Source organism: Coregonus clupeaformis, chromosome 30 (genome assembly GCF_020615455.1).
Source record: "Coregonus clupeaformis isolate EN_2021a chromosome 30, ASM2061545v1, whole genome shotgun sequence".
Lineage (NCBI taxonomy): Eukaryota > Metazoa > Chordata > Actinopteri > Salmoniformes > Salmonidae > Coregonus > Coregonus clupeaformis.
Genome location: NC_059221.1, coordinates 22,424,510 through 22,450,600, shown reverse-complemented (window position 1 = coordinate 22,450,600; position 26,091 = coordinate 22,424,510). Strand labels below are relative to the sequence as shown.

The 26,091-nt window shown below is 44.1% G+C and overlaps 1 protein-coding gene across 2 annotated transcripts in view; it reads left to right on the top strand.

Moving 5' to 3' along the window:
- Window positions 1-362: 362 nt before the first annotated feature.
- Window positions 363-26,091, top strand: part of LOC121545635 (FERM domain-containing protein 4B) — a 28,401-nt gene continuing 2,672 nt past the window's right edge. Inside the window, exons 1-21 of one of the 2 annotated variants that reach the window (XM_041856348.2) lie at window positions 363-604; window positions 12,986-13,051; window positions 13,200-13,294; window positions 16,322-16,417; window positions 16,640-16,724; window positions 17,041-17,097; window positions 17,203-17,225; window positions 18,453-18,536; window positions 18,708-18,773; window positions 19,285-19,342; window positions 19,463-19,549; window positions 21,376-21,452; window positions 21,573-21,711; window positions 21,933-22,074; window positions 22,263-22,396; window positions 22,722-22,838; window positions 23,693-23,921; window positions 24,022-24,078; window positions 24,180-24,450; window positions 24,781-25,553; window positions 25,872-26,010. In XM_041856348.2, the coding sequence (XP_041712282.1) occupies window positions 12,986-13,051; window positions 13,200-13,294; window positions 16,322-16,417; window positions 16,640-16,724; window positions 17,041-17,097; window positions 17,203-17,225; window positions 18,453-18,536; window positions 18,708-18,773; window positions 19,285-19,342; window positions 19,463-19,549; window positions 21,376-21,452; window positions 21,573-21,711; window positions 21,933-22,074; window positions 22,263-22,396; window positions 22,722-22,838; window positions 23,693-23,921; window positions 24,022-24,078; window positions 24,180-24,450; window positions 24,781-25,553; window positions 25,872-26,010 (2,795 nt within the window). In that variant the 5' untranslated portion in view covers window positions 363-604. The remainder of the gene's footprint in view (window positions 605-12,985; window positions 13,052-13,199; window positions 13,295-16,321; window positions 16,418-16,639; window positions 16,725-17,040; window positions 17,098-17,202; window positions 17,226-18,452; window positions 18,537-18,707; window positions 18,774-19,284; window positions 19,343-19,462; window positions 19,550-21,375; window positions 21,453-21,572; window positions 21,712-21,932; window positions 22,075-22,262; window positions 22,397-22,721; window positions 22,839-23,692; window positions 23,922-24,021; window positions 24,079-24,179; window positions 24,451-24,780; window positions 25,554-25,871; window positions 26,011-26,091) is intronic. The other variant, XM_041856347.2, reaches the window with a different exon arrangement.

Below are 26,091 nucleotides of genomic sequence, written 5' to 3'. Positions count from 1 at the left end.
GTTCATGAGACTTAAATGTGATATTTTCTGCAATATCGAGCAGTTTTTATATGTCACTTTTGTTCAATCTTATTCATTTCTGATCAATAGCTTTCTTTTTAAGGCGGTGGGCAGGTGGGATAAATGTCACATGGAAATGCATTAATTTACACAATGGCCATTGCTTACAATTATTATACTTTTTAAAACCCTGATAGGCCTGATAGGTTTCCATAATAATACCAGGGTCGAATACAAAATAGGCATTACGAATGGGTCTGCATCATGTCTAAAACATGAACGTTTATCACCAGCAATGGGCAGATTGTGACCCATTGTGTGTACAGTTCAGTACAGTGACTGTAGTTAAGATGAGAGCGAACGCTAGAAGCCCCTTTCACGTAAATGCCCGTGGGGCGAAGGCGTGGTGAGCTTGGATGAAAGTAAGCGTGCGCGAATACGGGAGAAGGCTACGAATAGTGGACGGCGATTCAGCTCACCGACTCTCTCCTCTGCTGAAAACGAAAGAGGGATGCATTGAATGAGGTTCCAATATGCCGGGGGAGACCTATTTTAAAATCAAGAAGCCAACCAGCTGAAATAGAAGGAAACGCCCAAACAGAAGGTAAGATTGCCACGTTACAATGTGGCAATAAAACGATATTGGAGTATTCTCTGAACTGTGCGGTGGGAAAAGTAGACCAGTTCATTCACGCATCTTTGGGAGTGATAAATTAACCGGCTTTATCATGTCGTTATTATAGGCTTGGCTGTGCCATTGTCGTTTTATTATCAATATCGGCATCAGTGTTTTTTCTTTCAACAAAAGAATCGTACGGATTCCATCTATCAATGGGCTTTTTTTTGCTCTGTAATTGGGAACTCAGGTTTGTCATTTAACAGAAAATAAACCACCATTAGCCATACATGTTCATTGTTCCTCCCTCATTGTGAAAAACGTGTAACTAATAGCATACAACGTATTAATTTATCATTATCCTACTGTATCAAAATGGTAAGTACTTTTCTTTACGTGAATGGAAGAAAACAAAACGAGTTTATAGATGATCAGACAAGATACACAATACATTTGCGTTCTGCCTGACACACCTTGGTTGCTATATCCAGTCTAGTCTGCACTGAACAGCAGTGTATAGAGAGATAGGGAGGGATTGGGACCAGGGTTTGATCAGTGAGGAAGGATACAGTGCAGAAAGAAGGCATCCTTACAGTAATTGGGTTGGGTAGGCCTAAAGTAAATAGGCAATGATTATCTAGCTTTATTGATCTAGAAAGGATGTCTTTAGGATTAGGCCTGTTGTAAGTAAATACAGTAAGCGTTTACAATTCATCTGTAAGCATCAGAAACTCAGGTGCCTCAGTTCAGTTGATTAATTCATAGCAACATCAATTTACTCTGCAAGTATAATGTATCTCCGTTTTGCTGATCTGTTTTTGTCCATGCTGTGTACTTAGGCTACATGTAAATAAGATAGTCATGAGTTGTGGATGATTTGCATCATTTATTTTACATGTACATTTTAGTCATTTAGCAGATGCTCTTCCAGACTTACAGGAGAAATTAGGGTTAAGTGCCTTGCTCAAGGGCTCGTCGACTGATTTTTCACCTAGTTAGCGCAGGGGTTCGAACCAGCGACCTTTCGGTTACGGATCCAACATTTTTAACTGCTAGGCTATCTGCTGGCCATTTTTTGCATTGTATGTTGTCAGTGGCTGCTCTAAAGCAGCTGGCTCACTCCATAATTTCCCAGAAAAAATGTAACCTGTGTACTAGCAGCCAAAGCAACAGCAGGACACAGTAGGAGGTCCTTGTTGTACAGGTGGCAGTGCCAGTAGCTAGTGGTTGAAGCAGTACAAATGTAGGATCTGAATTTGATCACCCTGTTTCAGGATAACTTTCCTGCAATGCAGGAAATGGAAAACATGTAGTGTATTGGAGGTTTAAAAGGCTTCTGAAGTTTGTAATTTCCACTTAGAAATTTCAGACTTGATTTTCCCTTTACGAAAAATGTATCAACACCTACAAAAATCTAAATTAATGATAATCCACATAACAATTAAAATGTCCTGTTGCTGCAGGATTCTTTTCCTGCTGTAGCAAACTTGCTCAAATTAATGTCCTACATCTGTAGTTGTAAGAAATAGTCATGTTTAATGGCAGTTGTTTTGTCCAGCTCTGGCCTAATGTTACCATTTGCATAGGTTATGTAGTTAACTCATTACAAACGTCAAAAAAAAAAAGTACACTCATGTCTCAAAACTAATTTTTTTACACTTACAGATTTAGCAGTGAACAGAACAAAGAAAGAACAGCAACACTAGCACTGAATCTCCTCCGACTTTGTCACAAGTCGTCACTATTTGTCATGTTCTCAAGTGAGATTCAGAAAAAGACACAGGGTCCTGACATAGTTTCAGGCAGCTAGCATGGTAAACAGGAATTGTCTGTTTTTCAGATATGGAAGTGGACAAACTTCACTATCCTGAGACTTATCCCGTTGTGATGGCCCCTGTAGTTGTTGGTCAGGATATCCTGTTGAAATAGTGTTGTGACTAATGTGATGTTGCACCGCTGGAGATAGTTAAAAACCAATATAAAGTAATTACTGACCCCTTGAAAAAAGAAAAAGGGGTCATTACAAAACAAGTGTTGTTTAAGTGGGTAACTAAATATATAGTAATTGGAAATAGTAAATCACCGCTTTCAAATCAATCAAATTGTATTTGTCACGTGCTTTGTAAACAACAGGTGTAAACTAACAGTGAAATGCTTTCTTACGGGCCCTTCCCAACAATGCAGAGAGAAATATATAGAAAAAAAGAATAAACATGAGGAATAAATACACAATGAGTAACGATAACTTGGCTATATACACGGAGTACCAGTACCGAGTCGATGTGCAGAGGTACAAGGTAATTGAGGTAGATATGTACATACAGGTAGGGGTAAAGTGGCTAGGCAACAGGATAGATAATAAACAGCAGCAGTGTATGTGAAGAGTCAAAAGAGTTACTGCAAAGATGGTCAATGCAGATAGTCCAGTTAGCTATTTGGTTAACTATTTAGTAGTCTTATGGCTTGGGGTTAGAAGACTTGGTGCATCGGTACCACTTGCCGTGCAGTAGGAGAGAGAACAGTCTGTGACTTGGGTGGCTGGAGTCTGACAATTTTTAGGGCCTTCCTCTGACACCGCCTGGTATAGAGGTCCTGGATGGCAGGGAGCTCAGCCCCAGTGATGTACTGGGCCGTACGCACTACCCTCTGTAGCGCCTTGCGGTCGGATGCCAAGGAGTTGCCATACCAAGCGGTGATGCAGCCAGTCAAGATACTCTCAATTGTGCGGCTGTAGGACTTTTTGAGGATCTTTGGGTCCATGCCAAATCTTTTCAGCCTCCTAAAGGGGAAGAGGCGTTGTCGTGCCTTCTTTACGACTGTGTTGGTGTGTATGGACCATGTTTAATTCCTTAGTGATGTGGACACCGAAGAACTTGAAGCTCTCAAACCGCCCCAGTACAGCCCCGTTGATGTATTCGGCCCTCCTTTTCCTGTAGTCCATAATCTGCTCCTTTGTCTTGCTGACGTTGAGGGAGAGGTTGTTGTCCTGGCACCACACTGCCAGGTCACTGACCTCCTCTCTATAGACGGTCTCATCGTCGTCGGTGATCAGGCCTACCACCGTTGTGTCTTCAGCAAACTTAATGATGGTGTTGGAGTCGTGCACGGCCACACAGTTGTGGGTGAACAGGGAGTACAGGATGGGACTAAGCACACACCCCTGAAGGGCCCACGTGTTGAGGGTCAGTGTGGTGGATGTGTTGTTGCCTACCCTCACCACCTAGGGGCGGCCTGTCAGGAAGTCCAGGATCCAGTTGCAGAGGGAGGTGTTCAGTCCCACTGTACATACACCACTTAGGCCGATACTTCAGCTAGTTTTCTGCCTCTACACACTAAGAAAAGAGGATTCCTCAAGGGTTCTTTAGGAAGGGTGATGGTTTCTATGTGGAACCATAATGACTCAAAGAACCCTTTGAGCCCTTCAATGGTTCTTTGCAGTTCACATAAGGGCTTTAAAATATAGGGCCTGCGGCTCATTCGAATATTTTGGAGTGTGGTCACGCACAGCTCTTTTTGTGCAACTGTGAGCGTCATTACAGTTTATCTAATATGTTGTGTTATGCCATTACATGTTATACAGTGTATATGATTAAGGCCAGTGACTGTGTCTTGTGAAAGACTTGCATATGGCCTTGTGTCAGTTGAGAACTGTTGTCTTAACCAGTGGTTCTCAATTCTCTCCTCAGGGATTCCGATCTGTTCCAGAGCTAGCACACCTAATTCAATGTGTCAATTAAAACAATAATAACATCTAAGGAATTGTAATAATATAATATGGCTTACCAGAATAAAAAAAACCTGTATGGTTCTTCAAAATAACCATAAAAAAGGGTTCTATATAGCCCCCAAAAGGGTTGTACGTACCATTGCAGAACCATTTTTTGGTGCTATATAGAACCTTAGGAAATTGATATTTATACCACCATAAAGGTTCCATTTAGAACCTCATGAGCATGTTTTTTTTTATAGAACTTAAAAAAAAAAAGAAGGTTATTTATAGCACCAAAAAGGGATCCACTATGGTTACAAGCCAAATAACCCTTATTTGGCACTATATAAAACATATTTTTGTGTGTACATCTCTTCCTTTAGTCTAGTGAATCTACCTCAGTACATGAGAGGTGGTTTGTGAGGCTGTTTGATACTGGTGATGAGCAACACTCAGTTGGCAGCTTTCCCTTCAGGAATCATGAAGTCTCCTGAGGATCTACATGAAACACACTGACTGAAGAGAGGATTCTTTTTTGGAAAGGCTGGTTATCCTGCATTTAGACATACCCTGGAAGACATACTGTAAATAATGCGTTACATGTCTATTGTGAAGTCCATAAGTAGGGCAGTATACACTTTCTATGAAACTGTGTGCATAAGATTTTAACCATTATGGCAATCATCACCCTGAAGCATCCATTTGTATTATACACCTCTTCAACTCCATAACTCTAAATGCTTCAGATTTGTGTCTCTTGCTAATACCTATAATAACAACTGATGGCAGTAAATGCTAATTTACGATAAAATTAATATTGCTATGTCAACATAGTATTGTTTTGACAGCTAATGTTTTCTTTTGATGATAGAATCTGTAAAATGTGATTCATAGTTATGTTACCCACGTCCCAGCCCCGCGTCCCAGTGTTCCTCCATCATTCATAGCCCAATCTCTACTCTGCTCCTCAGTGACTGACTGCTCCTTTCCCTTCTCCATGGCTCTGCAGAAAGTCACTGCAGCTCCTGATAATACAACTCTGCAGTCCCCTTCAGTAGGCAGGCAAACCCCTCACTACAGCACCTGCTACTGACACCCTATAGGAGGAGAAACAGCTTTTCATGCTAGTCGCATAACATCTGTAGTTAAGGGATAGCAACAGTAACTGGCATTACTACTACTACTACTGCTACTGCAGCAACGTGGTTTCAGGGCAATTCGTATTATTCTGTATGTAAATCTGTGCACTCCATTTAGTATGATATGTTACATTAGGTTACATTTAGGTCATTTAGCAGACGCTCTTATCCAGAGCGACTTACAGGTAGTGAATGCATACATGTTTTTTTTTTCATACTGGCCCCCCGTGGGAAACAAACCCACATCCCTGCCGGCCAAACCCTCCCCTACCTTGGACGACGCTGGACCAATTGTGCGCCGCCCATGGGTCTCCCGGTCGCGGCCGGCTGCGACAGAGCCTGGACTCGAACCAGGATCTCTAGTGGCACAGCTAGCACTGCGATGCAGTGCCTTAGACCACTGCGCCACTCGGGAGTGAATGGAATAGCGGTCGTACAATATCATATGAATGAGAGGACGAATAGTATTGTACGTCTTACCCGGTCGTTCAATAGCATACGAATTGGGTGACTTAATTTATCATACAACTTGGAGGACATACAGTATAGTATTACACGTCTTTATCTGAGACCAGGTTGCTTGTTATGCTGTAACAACAAAGGAGAATTATGGGGAGAATTTACGTTGGCGTTTAGGGGAACTAATGACAAAGGTTAGGATAATTTATGGAAAAAAGGTTAGGAGAACTTAAACGACAAAGGTTAAGTTAATTTATGTAGCAGGTTAGGTGAAGTTTAGAATAAGGGTTATCTAAAATGATACAGTTGTCACCGACACGACTCAAACATGCAACCTTTGGATTGCTAGACTGATTACACCTACCCATCCTCCCCAACCAACCTCCCTTCTTTCGTTTCTGTAACTAGACCATTAGTAGGTATCATACTGTACGTCTTGGAGGTGCTCAGAAATACATAAAGTATGTTTCGTATGACTCTGAAGCCCGGCTGACTACTACGATTAGTAATGCTGCTGCTGCTACTACTACTACTACTACTACTACTACTACTACTACCACTACTCCTGTACTAATACTGCTTCTACAGCTGTCATGATTAGACAGTGTAGACAGCATGGTTAGTGTTCAGTGCTTAGTGCTCTTTGATGGCAATGATATCAAATGACATAAATCAAACTTCTTAGATGAAGGCTGTCATCGCTTAATTATTTTATTGCAGGAGATATTGCAAAAACATAATTAATATTTCAAGCAATTTTATGCAGCATAATATCCTGTGTTTCATTGTGTCCAATATCATAATTCTCTCCAACATCAGTAAACACTTCGAACAGTCTTATAAAGACTGGTAGATGATGGCCAACTGCCATTATTTTTGACCAATGACAAAATTAGGCCAAGGGAGAAATCCAATATGGGAGACTTCCCAACACCACTCCCTTCAGCTCACTATCTCAGGATCCCAGAAGGCGCTAAGCCTAGGGGAACAGGTGTCCCAGCCACCCCTCAAATAATTCTGCTCCATGTAGCCTTACGTAGATGTTTTCTTTGGGGCTCTAATAGAGTGTCATGACCAGTCACCAGCAGAAGCCAAAAGGTACATTCACATATCAGTAACAAGTTACTGAGGGGAATTCACTTGCCGTGCAACCATCCAGTCGTTTCGTGTCAAAACAACAGAGAGTGTTCGTGCAATTGTGCCCTGACTGTAAAGAGTGTTGTTGCTGAATGGAAAACTACTACACGTGATTAGATTAGGTCCTTTTTCAGTAACCCTGGCTTGATAGCATGAGAGCGGGGTATCCTGTTTAGTAGGCTGTTTACTGGCACTTGAACTCACAGGAAGACATTGTTTTGACTGCTTAGAGTGTTTGGTTTTCTTTAGGAGTGGGAACACTATAACCCTGATATTAACTAGTTCAGAGCCTAATGCGTTTTTACTGGTTGTCAAATCCACCCATGACACATTGAGGCTAATTACCACAAAATTATTGACTAAGTCTTATACATTGCTTTGCAGCATGACACCAGGAAATGTGAACCTGATCATAGAAATGTGCAAAATGAATCGAGAGCATGTCTAAACCATGTTCAGAGGACATGCATGTACAGTAAGAGTCTAAAGAGCAGACATGAGCTGGCGTGTGTGACCAGGTTTCATCAATAATACATGAAAACAGGAAACTGAGATAAGATAGGGTGCAGACGTTTATTTACCAAAACAGAGGGCAGGCAAACGACAGGTCAAGGGGAGGCAGAGGTCAGTAATCCAGAGCAGAGTCCGAATGATACATAAACGGCAGGCAGGCTCAGGGTCGGGGCAGGCAGAGGTCGGTAATCCAGAACAGTGTCACAAGGTACAGAACGGCAGGCTCAGGGTCAGGGCAGGCAGAATGGTCAAAACCGGGAAAAACTGGAAAACAGGGACTAGAGCAAAACAGGAGAACGGGAAAAACGCGGGTAAGCTTGACGAGACAAGACGAACTGGCAACAGACAAACAGAAAACACTGCTATACACAGGGGATAATGGGGACAAATTGAAGACACCTGATGGGGGGTGGAGACAAGCACAAGACAGGTGAAACCGATCAGGGTGTGACAAAAATGTATGATTCTCTTTCTATTTTTCAGACTGTATAATCTATTTGCACTCAGTCTGGTGTTTCTTTGGTAGACTAGCAAAATAGGTTGTGTGAATTACAATATGTTACCAACACATATATCTCCAGAATGACTTGGAGCTATTCAAGTGAAAGAAGCAGCTAATTAATTCATTATCGTCCGCTTACCAATTAAAGGGTTCCTCAGTAATGAGGTCACCCACTGCCCAATACGTTGTGCACCAATATACCTAAATACTTCTAGTCTGTCATTAAACATGTTCATTGTTGTCACATAGTGGATAATCATGTACAGTTTAAAACTGCCATGTGAAAGTGACGTTGTTGATAAAGTTATGTAAAACAAGTAATTTACGATGACATGATTCAAGCCAAGCATTATAGAGGGTTGTTTAGGTCCCCTCAATACAGTTGATATTAGAGCAGTAAAGGGCAAGCTCCAATCCATAACATTAGACCATTTCACTGTAACAAGCTATCTATACCAACCAGGCCCTTAGGCCCCAGTATTTACAATCCCATGCCCATTGCCTGTGTCCCACTTTTCAGACAGCAGAGACAAAAAAAGCCTTTACATTTCTTTCACCATGTCCCGTTACATCTCTGCCATGTGGGATTCATTCATCTCGGCCCTGAAGGCAAGGGGTGTTTTATTGAAAGCTGTTGAATGGACTGTGTTTGGTTGACTGAGCAGTGACAGTAGTCTTGGATGAACATTAATACTGTAGGCCTACTGGAAAATTGGAATCAATATTCCAGTCAATCGATATCAATATACAGTACCAGTCAAAAGTTTGGACACACCTACTCATTCAAGGGGTTTCTTTATTTTTACTATTTTCTACATTGTACAATAATAGTGAAGACATCAAAACTATGAAAAAAACATATGGAATCATGTAGTAACAAATAAAGTGTTAAACAAATCAAAATATATTTTATATTTAAGATTCTTCAAAGTAGCCACCCTTTGCCTTGATGACAGCTTTGCACACTCTTGGCATTCTCTCAACAAGCTTCACCTGGAATGCTTTTCCAACAGTCTTGAAGGAGTTCCCACATATGCTGAGCACTTGTTGGCTACTTTTCCTTCACTCTGCGGTCCAACTCATCCCAAACCATCTCAATTGGTTGAGGGTGGGTGATTGTGGAGGCCAGGTCATCTGATGCAGCACTCCATCACTCTCCTTCTTGGTCAAATAGCCCTTACACAGCCTGGAGGTGTGTTTTGGGTCATTGTCCTGTTGAAAAACAAATGATAGTCCCACTAAGCCTAAACCAGATGGGATGGCGTATCGCTGCAGAATGCTGTGGTAGCCATGCTGGTTAAGTGTGCCTTTAATTCTAAATAAATCACAGACAGTGTCACCAGCAAAGCAACTCCACACCATCACACCTCCTCCTCCATGCTTCACGGTGGGAACCACACGTGGAGATCATCCGTTCACCTACTCTGCGTCTCACAAAGACACGGCGGTTGGAACCAAAATTCTCAAATTTGGACTCATCAGACCAAAGGACAGATTTCCACCAGTCAAATGTCCATTGCTCGTGTTTCTTGGCCCAAGCAGGTCTCTTCTTCTTATTGGTGTCCTTTAGTAGTGGTTTCTTTGCAGCAATTTGACCATGAAGGCCTGATTCACACAGTCTCCTCTGAACAGTTGATGTTGAGATGTGTCTGTTACTTGAACTCTGTGAAGCATTTATTTGGGCTGCAATTTCTGAGGCTGGTAACTCTAATGAACTTATCCTCTGCAGCAGAGGTGACTCTGGGTCTTCCTTTCCTGTGGCGGTCCTCATGGGAGCCAGTTTCATCATAGTGATGGTTTTTGCGACTGCACTTGAATAAACTTTGAAAGTTCTTGAAATGTTCCATTTTGACTGACCTTCATGTCTTAAAGTAATGATGGACTGTCATTTCTCTTTGCTTATTTGAGCTGTGCTTGCCATAATATGGACTTGGTCTTTTACCAAATAGGGCTATCTTCTGTATACCAACCCTACCTTGTCACAACACAACTGATTGGCTCAAACGCATTAAGAAGGAAAGAAATTCCACAAATTAACTTTTAACAAGGCACACCTGTTAATTGAAATGCATTCCAGGTGACTACCTCATGAAACTGGCTGAGAGAATGCCAAGAGTGTTCAAAGCTGTCATCAAGGGAAAGGGTGGCTACTTTGAAGAATCTAAAATCTAAAATATATTTTGATTTGTTTAACACTTTTTTGCTTACTACATGATTCCATATGTGTTATTTCATAGTTTTGATGTCTTCACTATTATTCTACAATGTAGAAAATAGTAAAAATAAAGAAAAACCCTGGAATGAGTAGGTGTGTCCAAACTTTTGACTGGTACTGTACGTTTGCATAGTTATACTTCCAAATATTATTATTGATATTTGTCTCTCTCTCAATGAAGCTTGGTGTGAGGTTGACAGTAAACACGGTCTTTAAAAACCCCTAGAGTCTACCGGTGTGTCAATCTAAGTAACATAATACAAATCTGTCTGTTTAAGATAGAGATATCCCTACGGGACTCGTCGGAAGTCGGTAACGCTAATGTGCCAACTTTTGTCTGTAGCGTCCGAACCGTTTGGGCTACAAACTAATATAACTCCACTGTAGAAAGGGGAGACTCTCACGAACACGCATTTGATGTTCTACGTTTTGCTCTACGACCCCCACAAGTGGGACTCCTCTAAAGGTAACCCATTGAATGGAAGTATGGAGCTAGCTAAATGATCCATGGTATGACCTTCTTAAAAATAATTCCATATGTCAGCTTAGAACCCCCACCCCCAACGGCTTAGACTTTTAAGAATTAAAGAAAATACATCAAAAGTGACATAGAATTGAGCTTCAGCCCTACTGAGTTTGTGCTTCTGGAAAAGCTCCGGATTGCTTTGTCCAGATGAAAGCTGTGTCCAGAGGGATAAAAATAGATAGGCTTTAATTCTGCCCACTGTGCCCAGCTGTTAAAAGGGGGCACACCAATCAGATGGTTCATTCAATTAAATTGGCTGATACTGTAAGTACACATTGGAAACAAATCCTCACATGTGCATGCACATGAGGGCCTAAAGTAAGAAACATTTCTTGACATTTTCTGCCCCACATAGAATTCTGTACTATACTGACAAATCACCATGCTCCCCCTAGTGGTCAACATGTAAATGCAACTGTGGCTATTCTAGGCAGCAGGTTTTGAACAGAATAAACTATGATAGTATTGTCATCAAAAAGACACTAGACATCTTGCTGCTATAATACTGCCAGAGCAATGTCAATGCACTGTGCCAAATACTGTAGGTCTTTGTTTACTGTGAGTGACATGCAGTCATTCAAAATGAATTGGATACATTGAATGTGCATATTTCACATTCAATCATAAAACATTTAATATATCCCATTGTCAGTTTTGCAGGGCCTTTAATTCAGGGCCCTTAATTTAATGAGTGCTAATTGATATAATCAACTGATTTGTGAGATTGAGTGTTCCACTTCCCTCTCAGTGAGATAACCAATCAATTTAGCCATTGTGTGTGTGTGTGCGTGTGTGTGTGTGTGTGTGTGTGTGTGTGTGTGTGTGTGTGTGTGTGTGTGTGTGTGTGTGTGTGTGTGTGTGTGTGTGTGTGTGTGTGTGTGTGTGTGTGTGTGTGTGTGTGTGTGTGTGTGTATGTGTGCGTGTGTATGCATTCGCGCATGCGTGCATCTGGGCCTAAATGAGCCTAAAAATGGCAGGTGAAGCAGACATTGATCTCTGTCTGTCCAGGCCGTCTAGATGGAGCCAAACGGACTTGTCTGAGACAGCCCCTAAGGGAGAATGCTTAAAGAGGTAGTATTGCAGTTACTGTCTGGTATCCAACACTATACAACACCTGGGTTTCCTCATGCCCTGTGTTGTCCCTAGAGCGTAAATGATTTGGCCACAATATAAGTCATCTGCACCAGGTCTCCTGGCTGACCCATGTTCCCTCAGGCTTAGCAGAAGCAGCATTCTGAAAGAACATTCTGTAGTCTAGCATCTGACCCAGACATGCCCTAGCTCAATGGGTTAGCATCACTTAGCACTGATGTTGTTACGCAAACAAACCCAGCCAGACTTGGGTTTGGTACCAGGCGTCGCAGGGCAGGGACAGCCAAGGCCCGGGTGGGGGTTATCTAGCGTGCACACCGTGCAGTATTGACAAGCTGGTGGTCAGAAGCGCTCGCTTTGTGCTGGATGTCAGTGTGTGGATATTGAGGAAGAAGGGCTTCATGCTGATGAAGATGAGCTCTGGACAGGGATGTGTTCAGACCTGTGTGGTAGTAGTTTTATTACCACAGAGACAGTAGTCCCTGGGGAGCTCCACCAGGTACAGCAGCACTCTATAGATCAGTAGGAGGACTTCATCTGGCCAACCCCATTCTGTCACTTACAATAGAGGGCAGTTAGAGAGGCTGGTTGAGGCGTGTGTCTTTGTCTGCTGTAGTGTTACCTATTATGTGATATTGTGATGGATTTGTAAGCCATTGTAGGTTGTATGCATGTAGCAGAAACCTATACTTTAGCAGTACAGTATGAGAAACCTATATCTTAGCATCATTGTAATTAACAAAATCAATGATTATTTCCTTAACAGGATTAAACTCTCTGGACTGTGAATTGCTCAATATGGGACTTTGTTAACACACCGTGGGACTTTGACTTGCTTTCTAACCATTTCTAAAACAAAACCCCTCTTTGAAGGCTGATGTTTGATCTTTGTCAATTTGCATTGACAGAGACAAGATTTCTACACAGCTGAAATGTCCTACTAATGTCATATATGATCTAAACAGGGTTGATGTTGTTTGACAGTATGATCAATTCCAATACTCACAATTTACTACATATATGTAGGTGCAAAGTACTGAATTTAATTTGAACCTAACTTCCTGTCCTCCATTGTAGATGACGGAGGGGAGACTCTGCCAGGTGCATCTCCTTGACGACAGGAAACTTGAGCTGCTGGTTCAGGTACAGTATACTATCTTCATTTTTTTTGCTGAGATTATTGTAACAGTTAATTTAGTTCCTATGAATTTCAAATTGTTTTGACAAAAAATGATAATGCCCTCAAATAGATAGGCCTAATGCGCTCTTCAAACAATCTCCTATTCCACAGCCCAAGCTGTTGTCCCGTGAACTCCTAGATCTGGTGTCCTCACATTTTAACCTCAAAGAGAAGGAATACTTCGGACTAACATTTGTTGATGACAGGTAAGTCACTGTCACGATCGTCTGAAGGAGCGGACCAATACGCAGCGCGTGGAGTGAACATGATGACTTTATTTAATAAAGCAACCACGAAAAAACAACAAATGACGATACGTGAAGTCCTCTGTGACACCGACAGAACATACAACACTGGAACAAAAACCCACAAACACACAGTGAAACACAACAGTTTAAATATGGCTCCCAATCAGAGATAACGAGCCGACAGCTGACACTCGTTACCTCCGATTGGGAGTCAATGACCAAACATAGAAACCAACCCAACAGAAAAGCAAACATAGAAATACACCCAACAGAAAAATAACAACCCTGGCTCAAAATAAAAGTCCATAGAGCCAGAGTGTCACAGTACCCCCCCCCTAAAGGTGCGAACTCCGGGCGCACCAGCATACAGTCTAGGGGAGGGTCTGGGTGGGCGTCTGTCCATGGTGGCGGCTCTGGCACTGGTCGTGGTCCCCACCCCACCATAGTCACTACCTGCTTACGTAGCCTCCTCCAAATGACCACCCCCCAACTAAAACCCACAGGATTAAGGGGCAGCACTGGACTAAGAGGCAGCACCGGACTCAGGGGGCAGCACCGGACTAAGGGGCAGCACCGGGCTAAGGGGCAGTACCGGACTCAGGGGCAGCACCGGACTAAGGGGCAGCACCGGACTAAGGGGCAGCACCGGACTAAGGGGCAGCACCAGGATAAGGGACAGCACCAGGATAAGGGGCAGCACCAGGATAAGGGACAGCACCGGGCTAAGGGGCAGTACCGGACTAAATGGCGGATCCTGGCTGGCTGGCTCTGGCGGATCCTGGCTGGCTGGCGGATCCCGGCTGGACGGCTCTGGCGGATCCTGGCTGGCGGAAGGCTCTGGCTGATCCTGTCTGGCGGAAGGCTCTGGCTGATCCTGTCTGGCGGAAGGCTCTGGCTGATCCTGTCCGGCGGAGAGCTCTAGCGGCTCCGGGTCTGGCGGACGGCTCTGAAGGCTCTGGGCAGACGGGCGGCTTTGCAGGCTCAGTACAGACGGGCAGTTCAGACGGCGTTGGGCAGACGGACAGTTCAGACGGCGTTGGGCAGACGGGCAGTTCAGGCGCCGTTGGGCAGACGGGCAGTTCAGACGGCGTTGGGCAGACGGACAGTTCAGGCGCCGTTGGGCAGACGGGCAGTTCAGACGGCGTTGGGCAGACGGACAGTTCAGGCCCCGTTGGGCAGACGGCAGACTCTGGCCGTCTGAGGCGCACCGTAGGCCTGGTGCGTGGTGCCGGAACTGGAGGTACCGGGCTGAGGACATGCATCTCAGGGCTAGTGCGGGGAGAAGCAACAGGGCATGCTTGGCCCTGGGGACGCACCGTAGGCCTGATGCGTGGTGCCGGAACTGGAGGTACCGGGCTGAGGACACGCATCTCAGGGCTAGTGCGGGAAGCAGCAACAGGGCATGCTTGGCCCTGGGGACGCATCGTAGGCCTGATGCGTGGTGCCGGAACTGGAGGTACCGGGCTGAGGACACGCATCTCAGGGCTAGTGCGGGAAGCAGCAACAGGGCATGCTTGGCCCTGGGGACGCACATAAGGCCTAGTGCGGAGAGCAGGAACAGGCCGGGCTGGGCTGGCGACGCGCACCGTCTCCCCTGGTGCGGGTGGCCGGAACAGGCCGGGCCGGGCTGGCGGGCGCACCGTATCCCTGGTGCGTGGAGCAGGAACAGGCCGGGCTGGGCTGGCGACGCGCACCGTCTCCCCTGGTGCGAGTGGCCGGAACAGGCCGGGCCGGGCTGGCGAAGCGCACCGTATCCCTGGTGCGTGGAGTAGGAACAGGCCGGGCTGGGCTGGCGACGCGCACCGTATCCCTGGTGCGAGTGGCCGGAACAGGCCGGGCCGGGCTGGCGGCGCACCGTATCCCTGGTGCGTGGAGTAGGAACAGGCCGGGCTGAGCTGGCGACGCGCACCGTATCCCTGGTGCGAGTGGCCGGAACAGGCCGGGCCGGGCTGGCGAAGCGCACCCTATCCCTGGTGCGTGGAGCAGGAACAGGCCGGGCCGGGCTGGCGTAGCACACCGTGGACCTGGTGCTTGGAGTAGGAACAGACCGGTCCGTACCGGAACACACACCACTGGCCTCAACCGAGGATCAGGAACGGGCCGGACCGGACTGGCAACACACATCAGTCTTTCACGCCGTGCCACAAACACTTCCCTCCCTCTACTCGCCAATGGCTCCCGTACTCCGTTAGCCTTCTCTCCTTTTCTCCCTGTGGCAGCCTCCTGCTGCCCAGCCTAGCCATGTGCCCCCCCCAAAAAATTTTTTGGGGTTGCCTCCCGTCCTTCCGACGATGGCCCTGCCGATGCCGTTGCTCCTCTCGCCGTCGCCTCTCCACCGTCTCGCTCCATGGTCGGCGATCCATACCATCCAGGATCTCCTCCCAAGTCCAGGACCCTTTACCGTCCAACAGTTCCTCCCATGTCCAGACCCTTTGCTCCTGGACGCGCTGCTTGGTCCTTTTGTGGTGGGTTTTTCTGTCCCGATCGTCTGAAGGAGCGGACCAATACGCAGCGCGTGGAGTGAACATGATGACTTTATTTAATAAAGCAACCACGAAAATACAACAAATGACGATACGTGAAGTCCTCTGTGACACCGACAGAACATACAACACTGGAACAAAAACCCACAAACACACAGTGAAACACAACAGTTTAAATATGGCTCCCAATCAGAGATAACGAGCCGACAGCTGACACTCGTTACCTCCGATTGGGAGTCAATGACCAAACATAGAAACCAACCCAACAGAAAAGCAAACATAGAAATACACCCAACAGAAAAATAACAACCCTGGCTCAAAATAAAAGTCCATAGAGCCAGAGTGTCACAGTCACATAGCTTATTTTGTGTAAGTATGTAAGTATATGTGTGTTAGACTATACAGCGTGCGTGCGTGCGTGCATATACTGTATGTATGCTTGTATGCGTGTCTTCACAGTGCTGTTTGTTTCTCTAACACTTTTCTTCGTTGACTCTTGCAGTGGCCAGTGTAAATACTTGCAGTTGGACCGAAGAGTTCTGGATCATGACTTCTCTAAGAAGGCTACTGGGCCTATCGCACTCAACTTCCTGGTCAGGTAGCTATTGCATCATCTCAATCTTTAGCACATACCTTCCAGTAGGAAGCACTCCTGGATTGGTTTGAGATGATAATGAATGGGGGTTTTATTACATTAGGGAATGTCTAGTAGTGGGTGCTAAGATTAAGGAATGTCTTACTGATTATGCATGCAATATGTATTTTATCATTCAATTCAACAAATCGTTTTTCAAACCTCTATTTGTGTGTATCCCCGAAGGTTTTACATCGAGAGTATAACTCTGCTGAAAGACAACACAACGGTGGAATTATTCTTCCTGAATGCAAAAGCTGCCGTCTACAATGTAAGCTACTTGTTATCTTATTCTGCTGTGTGTTGATAACCTTTGGTTTCTCAGGGGTCAGGTTGCTCTGCTTCACCATCTCATTCTCCCTCTTTATAAACAACCTCAAACAGTCAGACTGTAGCTGTGAAACACTGCTTTGGAATGAGATGACAGTCAGTAAGGATAGATTGCTGATCGGTTCAGTCCAAGAGAATTCTATTTCGATGAATACGAGTTAGTCATAGGGACAGAGCACAGATACAGACATCTGCAAAGCGTCTCAACAGCCCATATGTACATTTACGCATGTATGATTAAGCTTTAATTCTTACAGGGGGATATAGAGGTGGAAAGTGAGAATGTCTTCAAATTAGCAGCAAATGCCTTGCAGGTTAGTTCCTTATTTTCTTGGGGCCTTGTACTTTATAGTAATTTCCTAATCTAAAGCATACATCTTCTAACATGCTGTTTTTTTTTTTTTTTTTTTTTTTTTCAGGAAGCAAAGGGGGATTTCTCAAGGTAAGGACACTGAGTCTACAAAACATTAAGGACACCTGCTCCTTCCATGACATAGATTGACCAGGTGAATCGAGGTGAAAGCTATGATCCCTTATTGATGTCACATGTTAAATCCACTACAGATGAAGGGGAGGAAGGATTTTTAAGCCTTGAGACAATTGAGACATGAATTGTGTATGTGTGCCATTCAGAGCGTGAATGGGCAAGACAAATATTTAAGTGCCTTTGAACAGGGTGTGGTAGTAGGTGCCAGGCGCACCGGTTAGTGTCAAGAACTGCAACGCTGCTGGGTTTTTCACGCTCAACAGTTTCCTGTGTGTATCAAGAATGGTCCATCACCCAAAGGACATCCAGCCAACTTGACAGAACTGTGGGAAGCATTGGAGTCAACATCCTTGTGGAACGCTCTTGACACCTTGTAGAGTCCATGCCCGATGAATTGAGGCTGTTCTGAGGGCAACTCAATATCAGGAAGGTGTTCTTAAGGTTTTGTAAACTCTAATGAGTATCTAACACAACAGGTATCTAAGTAACAAGACAACATCACACATTTAGCAAAGACATTCAATAATGGAACTGTTTCTCCAGACTTAAAGTCAAATCAATGACAGAGAAGTCTGTTGTAAGAGGGAAGGCAGTGATGTTGTGTCTTGTGAGGCTGCCACGGTGTGTTAAAACCTCACACAGGCCTGCTAAAGAGTCTCATACCACTGGCAGCTCGGCCAAGGCTACTGCAGTCTGCAGGGCTGGATTCTAACAGCATAGTTCTACCTCCTTTTATACAACTTCTATTGCAACAGCAGCACCCTCTTTTCTGTCAGGGAGCATCCAGGTGGAACCATGGAAAGGGAATTATGGAACACTGTAGATCTTTGTCTGCATTTCCACCTGTCTCGTTCCAAATTAACAGCAATTACAGGAGTTAGATGGCCAGAGAATGGACCTTAAGTTAGGTCATTATCAGGAACTTCCCATGTGGCCATGCACCTGGAGCGTGTCTGCCAATTAGGTTTCTGCACCTGTGGGTCAGACAGTCTGACTCAATAGTGGCGATATCCATTAGAAGCTCATTCCAGGTTGTTTAGACTTTAGAAGACCTCAATGCACGATAATGGTTTCTCTACATAGTTTTCTGTATGGTAATTTGCTAACTGTTATGTACAGTATTAGTTAATGAATTTCACCATCCATATCTTCATAACCATTCTGTTTAATCATTATTCTCAGTGATGACACCACCAGAACGGAACTGAAGAAGCTTCCAACTCTTCCCAACAAGGTGCTAAAGGAGCACCCATCACTTACATACTGGTAAACTCACCTTGGTAACTGTTTAGTTTAGAAAGACTGCTAAATAAAAGGTGGTTCAACAGCAATGTTATATCAGACAATGATGTATGATGTTTGATGCATTCCTGAGAGGGAGGAGTGATGCAACCCATAACTTAGGAGTTGAAGGTGTCTTCATAATGCATTTTACAGTGAGGATCGAGTGATAGAGCATTACAAACAGCTGAAAGGAGTCTCCCGAGGACAGGCCATAGTGAAGTGAGTATTGGAAAAACAATGATCCCTCATTCCCTCTCATACACGCCTGTTTACCACAAGTCATCAGATAAAATACATCAGGCCCTGGCTTCATACATCTTGCTCTCATCCCTCACCCCTCTCTCTTTCCATCTCTCTCTCTCTTTCTGTCTCGCTCTCGCTCTCTCTGTCTCTCTGTCTCTCTGTCTCTCTTTCTTGCACACGCTCTCTCTCTCCCTCCCTCTCTTTCACACTCTCTTTCCTCTCTCTCTCCCTTATTCTCTCACTCTCTCATCCTCTCTCTCTATCACTCTATCTCCTTTCTCGCAACCAAGGTCTGATAGAAATCAATAACCCACTCCAGTTACTGTCTGGCCAGTGAATCATTGTGATTCACTGTAGGCATCTTTAACATATCAGGCTCTCATTGTCCTGTGTACAGTACCATCTATAATATTTATGGTAAACCACCTTTTGAAAATTAAAGAGGGAATTTGGGATGTTACTGTAATAGAACATTATTTCAATTCAGGTATTTGACCCTAGTGGAATCCCTACCCACGTATGGTGTCCATTATTATGAAGTAAAGGTAAGAATACAGTATATTGCATTATGCACACAACAATAGCTATTGCACTTATAAAATCAGATTTCTCTAAGGGAATGGATGTATGCAGTTCAGTCATGGAACTATGCTTTTGCCTCACAGGACAAGCAAGGCATCCCATGGTGGCTTGGGATCAGCTACAAAGGAATTGGCCAATATGATTTGCAGGACAAATTGAAACCCCGGAAGGTACAGTAATTTGTTTGTTCCCATTTGTGTTCTCCTCTACTTACAATATGGAGGAGTACAGGATACGTTTTATTTTATTGGCAGTGTACAGCAGTCATTGTGCAGTATAGCCTTTATACAGGCATATAGGAGATTCATTCTGCAGATGTCTGTCTGCTACTGTCAAATTATATCTGACAGCGCTAGGAGCTTCAGCAGTCTATTTGGGGAATGATGAAATGACAGGGCAGGGATAAAGATTCCTCCGTAGCACTAGACCTCTCGCACACATTCATCACCTATTCCACTGATCAGGGTTGGGCCCTCATTACAGCTGGAGCAGACAAGGCCAGACTTGAAAATCCAAGTGACAGTCAGTTCATTACCAGACTGTTTGATCGATCCCTTTAGGTAAACATTACATTGGAGACCTTTATTTATTACATTTCTGTCTGACAACCTATCACTCATAACCAAATCAATGTCAGGACAGAGGTATGCCTGCACTACTTTTACCAGACCAGTTAATATATGTAGACTTATTTATCATTCTGAGAATCCTGCATGTAAAGTGTGTAACCAGCTCTTCTGGTTCAGTGGATGTTTTCTAGCTTGGTGTTATTCTGTTAAGAAGAGGAGGAACACCCAGCTTTGTGATCCGTCTCTACAGTATCACGTTGTTAAGTTTATGGTCTATGTGCGTATGAGTCTGAACATGAAGAGAGAAGAAGAGCTGGTTGGGCAGACGTTTAGTGTTGGGAGGAGGGAGGAGGGTGTTTCTGTGATGTCAAAGACATAGAGGCAGGGTCTGGGCGTTACCCTTCAGAGTGCTGAGAATACCTGAGGAGACTTGTTGGAAGCAGAGAGAAGGAGTTGTTTGAGCTGGACAGAGAGGATTACAGACAGCAAGGATTGTTCACTTACTGAACCTCTACTGGTAAGAGTCTGAGATGACGGTAGAGTTTTCCATATTGGATGCTGACAATCTAATTTGTTCAACGAAAAACAGCTACAGTGGGGTCTGAAATTATTGACACCCTTGATAAAGATGAGCAATAATGATTAAATAATTAAAATACTGAGCTATATTGTATGCTCAAAAAAATTGGGAAATTATTTTATTTTATATTAATACAATTGCTCAGAGAAAGCGATTTTGTTTAACAAGTAATTTTAAAAAAATCTCTAAAAGGTAGGGGTCAAAATTATTGACACTCCTAAAGATTCTTATAAATAAAGTAGGCAAAAGTTTAGTATTTGGTCCCATATTCCTAGCACGCAATGACTCGAGCTTGTGACTCTACAAACTTGTTGGATGCATTTGCAGTTAGTTTTGGTTGTTTTTCAGATTATTTTGTGCCCAATAGAAATGACTGGTAAATAATGTATTATGTCATTTTGGAGTCACTTATATTGTAAATAAGAATAGAATATGTTTCTAAATTCTTCTACATTAATGTGGATGCTACCATGATTACGGATAATCCTGAATCAATTGTGAATAATGATGAGTGAGAAAGTTACAGAGGGTCAAAGATCATACCCCAAAGACATGCTAACCTCTTACCATTACCAATAACAGGGGAGGTTAGCATGTCTTGGAGGTATGATCTTTGACCCTCTGTAACTTTCTCACTCATCATTATTCACGATTCATTCAGGATTATTCGTAATCATGGTAGCATCCACATAAATGTAGAAGTGTTTAGAAATCTGTTGTGATTCACCATTACAGATGGGTACATATGAAGGTGTCATATGCCGGCTTTGAGAGTCATAGTTTAAGTGAAAGGTTTCACCACTCCTTAATCAGTTGTTTATCTGTCTCTCTGTGTTTACCTCCATAGCTGTACCAGTGGAAGCAACTGGAGAACTTGTATTTTCGGGAGAAGAAATTTGCTGTTGAGGTGAATGACCCTCACAGGTGAGGGCAAGTCAAACTATAGATATTTATCACAACTACATGGATTTGAATTTCCTTTAGACAACCAAAGAAGCTCATCTTCCTGAGACTAATCATTGTGTATGTATTATCTCTAAACAGGCGGGCAGTGACGAAGCGTACATTTGGCCAGACTGGCTTAGTCATCCACACATGGTACGCCAGCCACTCATTGATCAAAACCATCTGGGTCATGGCCATCAGTCAGCATCAGTTTTACTTGGACAGAAAGCAAAGCAAGGTAAGGTGCAAGGTACCATGTTATATGATCTATTTTTAGGCCTGACCCAATCAGTGTATCTGTGTTCTGTACCTTTATGCATCCCTATACCAACCAAATTGATCAATTTCTTCATGTAGGATTAAATGCTTATATTTACATGTAGACAGTGTAGGGCTGTAGTATGTATTGACTATAACAATCCCTAATCCTCAATCACCTCAATCTCTCCATCCCAACAGGGTAAAATAAGTGCCGCGAAAAGTTTGGGTGATATTGCCGTGGATTTAACAGATCATGGAGGAGGAACCAAGATAACCAGGCTGGGAGATAACCTTAAGCATAACCTCATTATGGCTAGCACTGGCAGCCTGGTGTCAACAGGTGGGCCAGCATTCTGGTAGCTCAAATCTCTCTTTAGCTAAATGTTTCTCTTTTGAAAAACCTGTAAATGGAAAGGGCTAGGAAAAATATACCCGTATTTGTATGCACTTTGTGTTAGATAATGTGCAACCAAAACAAGCAAATAGACCTATGGTACATTTACAGTGTAAACAATGTCACCACTACAGGGTCTGCAGATTCAGCGGTGGACGAAGAACAGAAAAAGGAGAAGATCTCTGAGCTAAAGAAGAAGGAACAAGAGATCCAAGATGTCTTGACCCAGAAAACAAAGGAACTAAAGAAAATCTGCTTGAGAGAGGCAGTGAGCTACTCTAAAATCTAATTGTTTCTCTCTGCTTGTAGACAATTGCTTACATTGATTTGCTCATTACGAGCACCTGGAGGGTCTAGGCTGATACAGTTAAGGAATTCCTTTTTCATTGCAGTCAGGGTCATTCAGTAGAACACCAGTGAAGCTACTATATAAATTGCCATAGTTTGGTCAGTTGAGACTATTGGAGTAAAACGCTTTGTAACTGTAAGAGCCTGTATGTTCCCTCCAGGACCTTCAGTGAAGAGAGTGTCTGTTTTCTCCAGTTGTTTGCTGTGAAGCTAAATGACCTGTATGCTTTGTTTTGTGTTTTCAGGAGCTCACGGGCAAACTGCCCAAAGAGTATCCCCTGTCTGCAGGCGAGAGACCTCCTCAGGTCAGACGACGAGTTGGCACGGCCTTCAAACTGGATGACCTCTTCCCATACAATGAGGTCTGTGTTGAAACGTTCAGTATATGACATATATTTTGCTAATCTCGGCACCCAGAACCAAATCTCACGTTTACTGCAGTGGGCTAAATCAGGGTCACACAGAGTGTTTCTTGGTAGTCTTAAACACATCTACTTTGAAACAAAAGTATACACCTCACATACATGGTTATGAGCTTAAATTAGATTTTGATTTGATTTGGAAAAAAATAAGACACCTGTACCATGTCAGATATAGAGTTGAAATGTATTCAATTTTGAGTTTGCATCCCAATATTACACTTTATATACATCACAGAAGACTGATATATAACAAAACCGTTTGACAAAGAAAAACAGAATTATCTGCGTAAAGAAAACACATTTATTATGAAATTATTAAAAATATTCATAACATTCACCCATGAGGCCACTAGAGGGCGATTTGGTCATTCGACTGCAGGAAAATAATTATATATGTCTGTCATGAGAGACTAATATTTTGTAGAATATGACATGACATGAATTCCATGATTTCCTCAGGGAGGGTTGTGAACTGGGGTGTTAGGATATTATTCTAAGCAGAGTACCATCTGTACCGTACACTGAAAGATTGTTTTTGTGTGATTAATGGAATGTGATGAAGATTGCATTCATGTCCTGTCCTGTTTCGTATGGATCACGTGTTGATGAGTTGTCTTCTGTATTTCCCAATACATACACAAACTACTGCAAAATATTACCTTGTTGTTATGGCTACATTGTTTGTAATTTTCAAGTTGGATATGCATGTCAATTGCTCAGTTGAAATTGAAATGGATCTGCCCTTCTCTGCTGTAATATTGTCTATAATAATGTATGTATACTCTGATCTGTAGGACCCTTATCTGAGGAACCTGGAGAGCAGGTTTGCTCTTCAGCAGAAGATCGTGGAAGCAGCTAAGAAACTAGCCTCGGAGGCAGAGCTCTGTAAGACGGTGAAGAGGAAGAGGAGGAGGAACTGTCAGGACGCCATGAGGAAACTGCAGCAGGTTGAGGATGACATGAACCAGTACAGAATCAAGAAGGGCGAGAAGTCTACCCAAAGAGCCTCTGTGATTATTGCAGGTACTGTAGATAAAAGTAGACACACACATTCCGCTGTATGAGTTTATTGATTTGTACTATAATCTTTCATCTATGATATGCTTTCGTCCTTCTTCCCTAGATGAGCTTCTCCGTTCAGAGACGAGCTCGCTGTCAGACAGTCAGATTCTGGATGACGGTGAGTGGAGCACAGTTCAGTCATACATTAGCTACATGACCTTTGTTGCAACAGTGCCTTTACCAGTCCCATCTGACCATGAGTTGTGTCTCTTTGTCCAGATGACTCTGATGGTGCTCAGAGGCCCCGGTCACGGTCGGTCCAGTGCTCCCCTCAGGTCAGCCCTGCACGCTCCCTGGATCACCACCACAACAAGAGTCTCAGCAGGTTAGCATTTGACGGCCAGGATGCTTCACACCATTTCCACCCCAGAGAGGTGTCATCTGCACACAGCAGCCCCTACAAAACCTTACCCAGATCTCCACGGGACCCACGCAGCATGCCCTCCACCCCCGTTATGACCCGCAATGCCTACAGCAGCAGCCATCTCAGGTGAGACCCCCCCCTCTCAGACCATGCCTACCCAAACCCTTACCCAGTCACCCCGAACCTGAACATTTAACCTGTAATCTAAAACCGTACCTGCATCCCAACGTTTAACAGAAAATGATTGTAATCATAAGTATTTAGTATGCTGTACATCCAGATTTCTTAACACTATTTGCTTGATAACCCTATAATTACATTGTTATTTTTTTTGTGTGAGACTTTTGCAGGTCACACTATTTGCTTGATAACCGTCTAACAACACATTTATGTGACAATAACACATTAAATGTTTGTTTGTTTTATAAATGTTTTTTGGCTGTGTGACTTTTGCAGGTCGGATGGGAACTCTCAGTCCTTCAGGCACCGCAGTGGCAGTCTGGAGTCCCAGCAACGGATACTAAAGGATACGAACTCAGAGAAGCCAGTCTTCACCCTGTCCCCTGCCTACAGGAGCAACAGCACAGAGGCCATGGAGGACTGCTCCTCCTTCACCAGCCAGTCCAGCCTGGACTACCCAGGCAACCCCCACTACTGCACCCTGGACTCTCGAACCCGCAACCATCAGCTGCACAGGAGGGTGGAGGTCTATGGAAACACAGGCAGTATGCCTAATCTGGTCCAGAATCATATCGGCTGTAGTTATTTGTACGAGCCCCCAGCGCACTATGCACCAACTGCTTACTACGTGGCAGGCTACCCCTGTCCAGACATGGAGCCCTACTCCAATGGTGCTTACGTGTATGAGAACGAGATTGAGGGCCACTACAATGTCAACCCCTCTTACCAAGTACAAAATTACCACAGACACGAGCGGTACAGGACCTATAGTAGTGATCAAGCAGACAGCCTTGCTCAGAACCCATACGCCACCATGAGATTGCCCCGGACCAGACAGGGGCCCCGCAACGAGCCCTTGCAGAAGAACATGCAGAAGGCCCTGGTGGCTGAGCACCTGAGAGGCTGGTACCACCGCAGCGGCGGCCACAGAGAGGCAGGCAGGGGTCTGGCTGGGTATGACTACGACAACGGCTCTCAGCTCAGCCTGGGATACCAGACCATGCCAGCCCCCTTCAGCCACTCCAGCCGAACCACCTCCTACTCCTCAGGTAGGGATAGATCCTGCTTCTCCTCATACTGCAGCAGGTCACCTCAGAATACCATACTCTGTCTGTTCACCCTCAGTAACACAGAGGGACACGTATTTTTCGGATCAATATAATGCATACATTCCTAACATACTGTATGACAATAATTATGTATTGTTTGTTAGGGTTAGGATTAGGGTTGTGGTTGTGGTTGAGGGTTAGGGTTGGACCGGGATGTGGACATGAAACTAGGGTTAGGGTGTCATTCTCTGAGACTCCCCAATATGTGTCTGTTTCTTTAGTCCAACTAAAAAGTGTTCACTTTGTCTCTCTTTCTAGTTTCCTCATCAACCAGCACAGGAAACTGGCGCAGCCAGCTGGCTGTGGGTGTAACAGACTATGATAACATGGCAGAGTCACCACAGCACCCTCACCCAGGAGCCCATGACATTTACAACCGCAGCCCCACCCATACCAGGTGATAACCAGTAACCTACCACAGCACCACACCTACATGTCGTTTTCCATACCATACAGGCTATTATAAATTGTGTGGTTC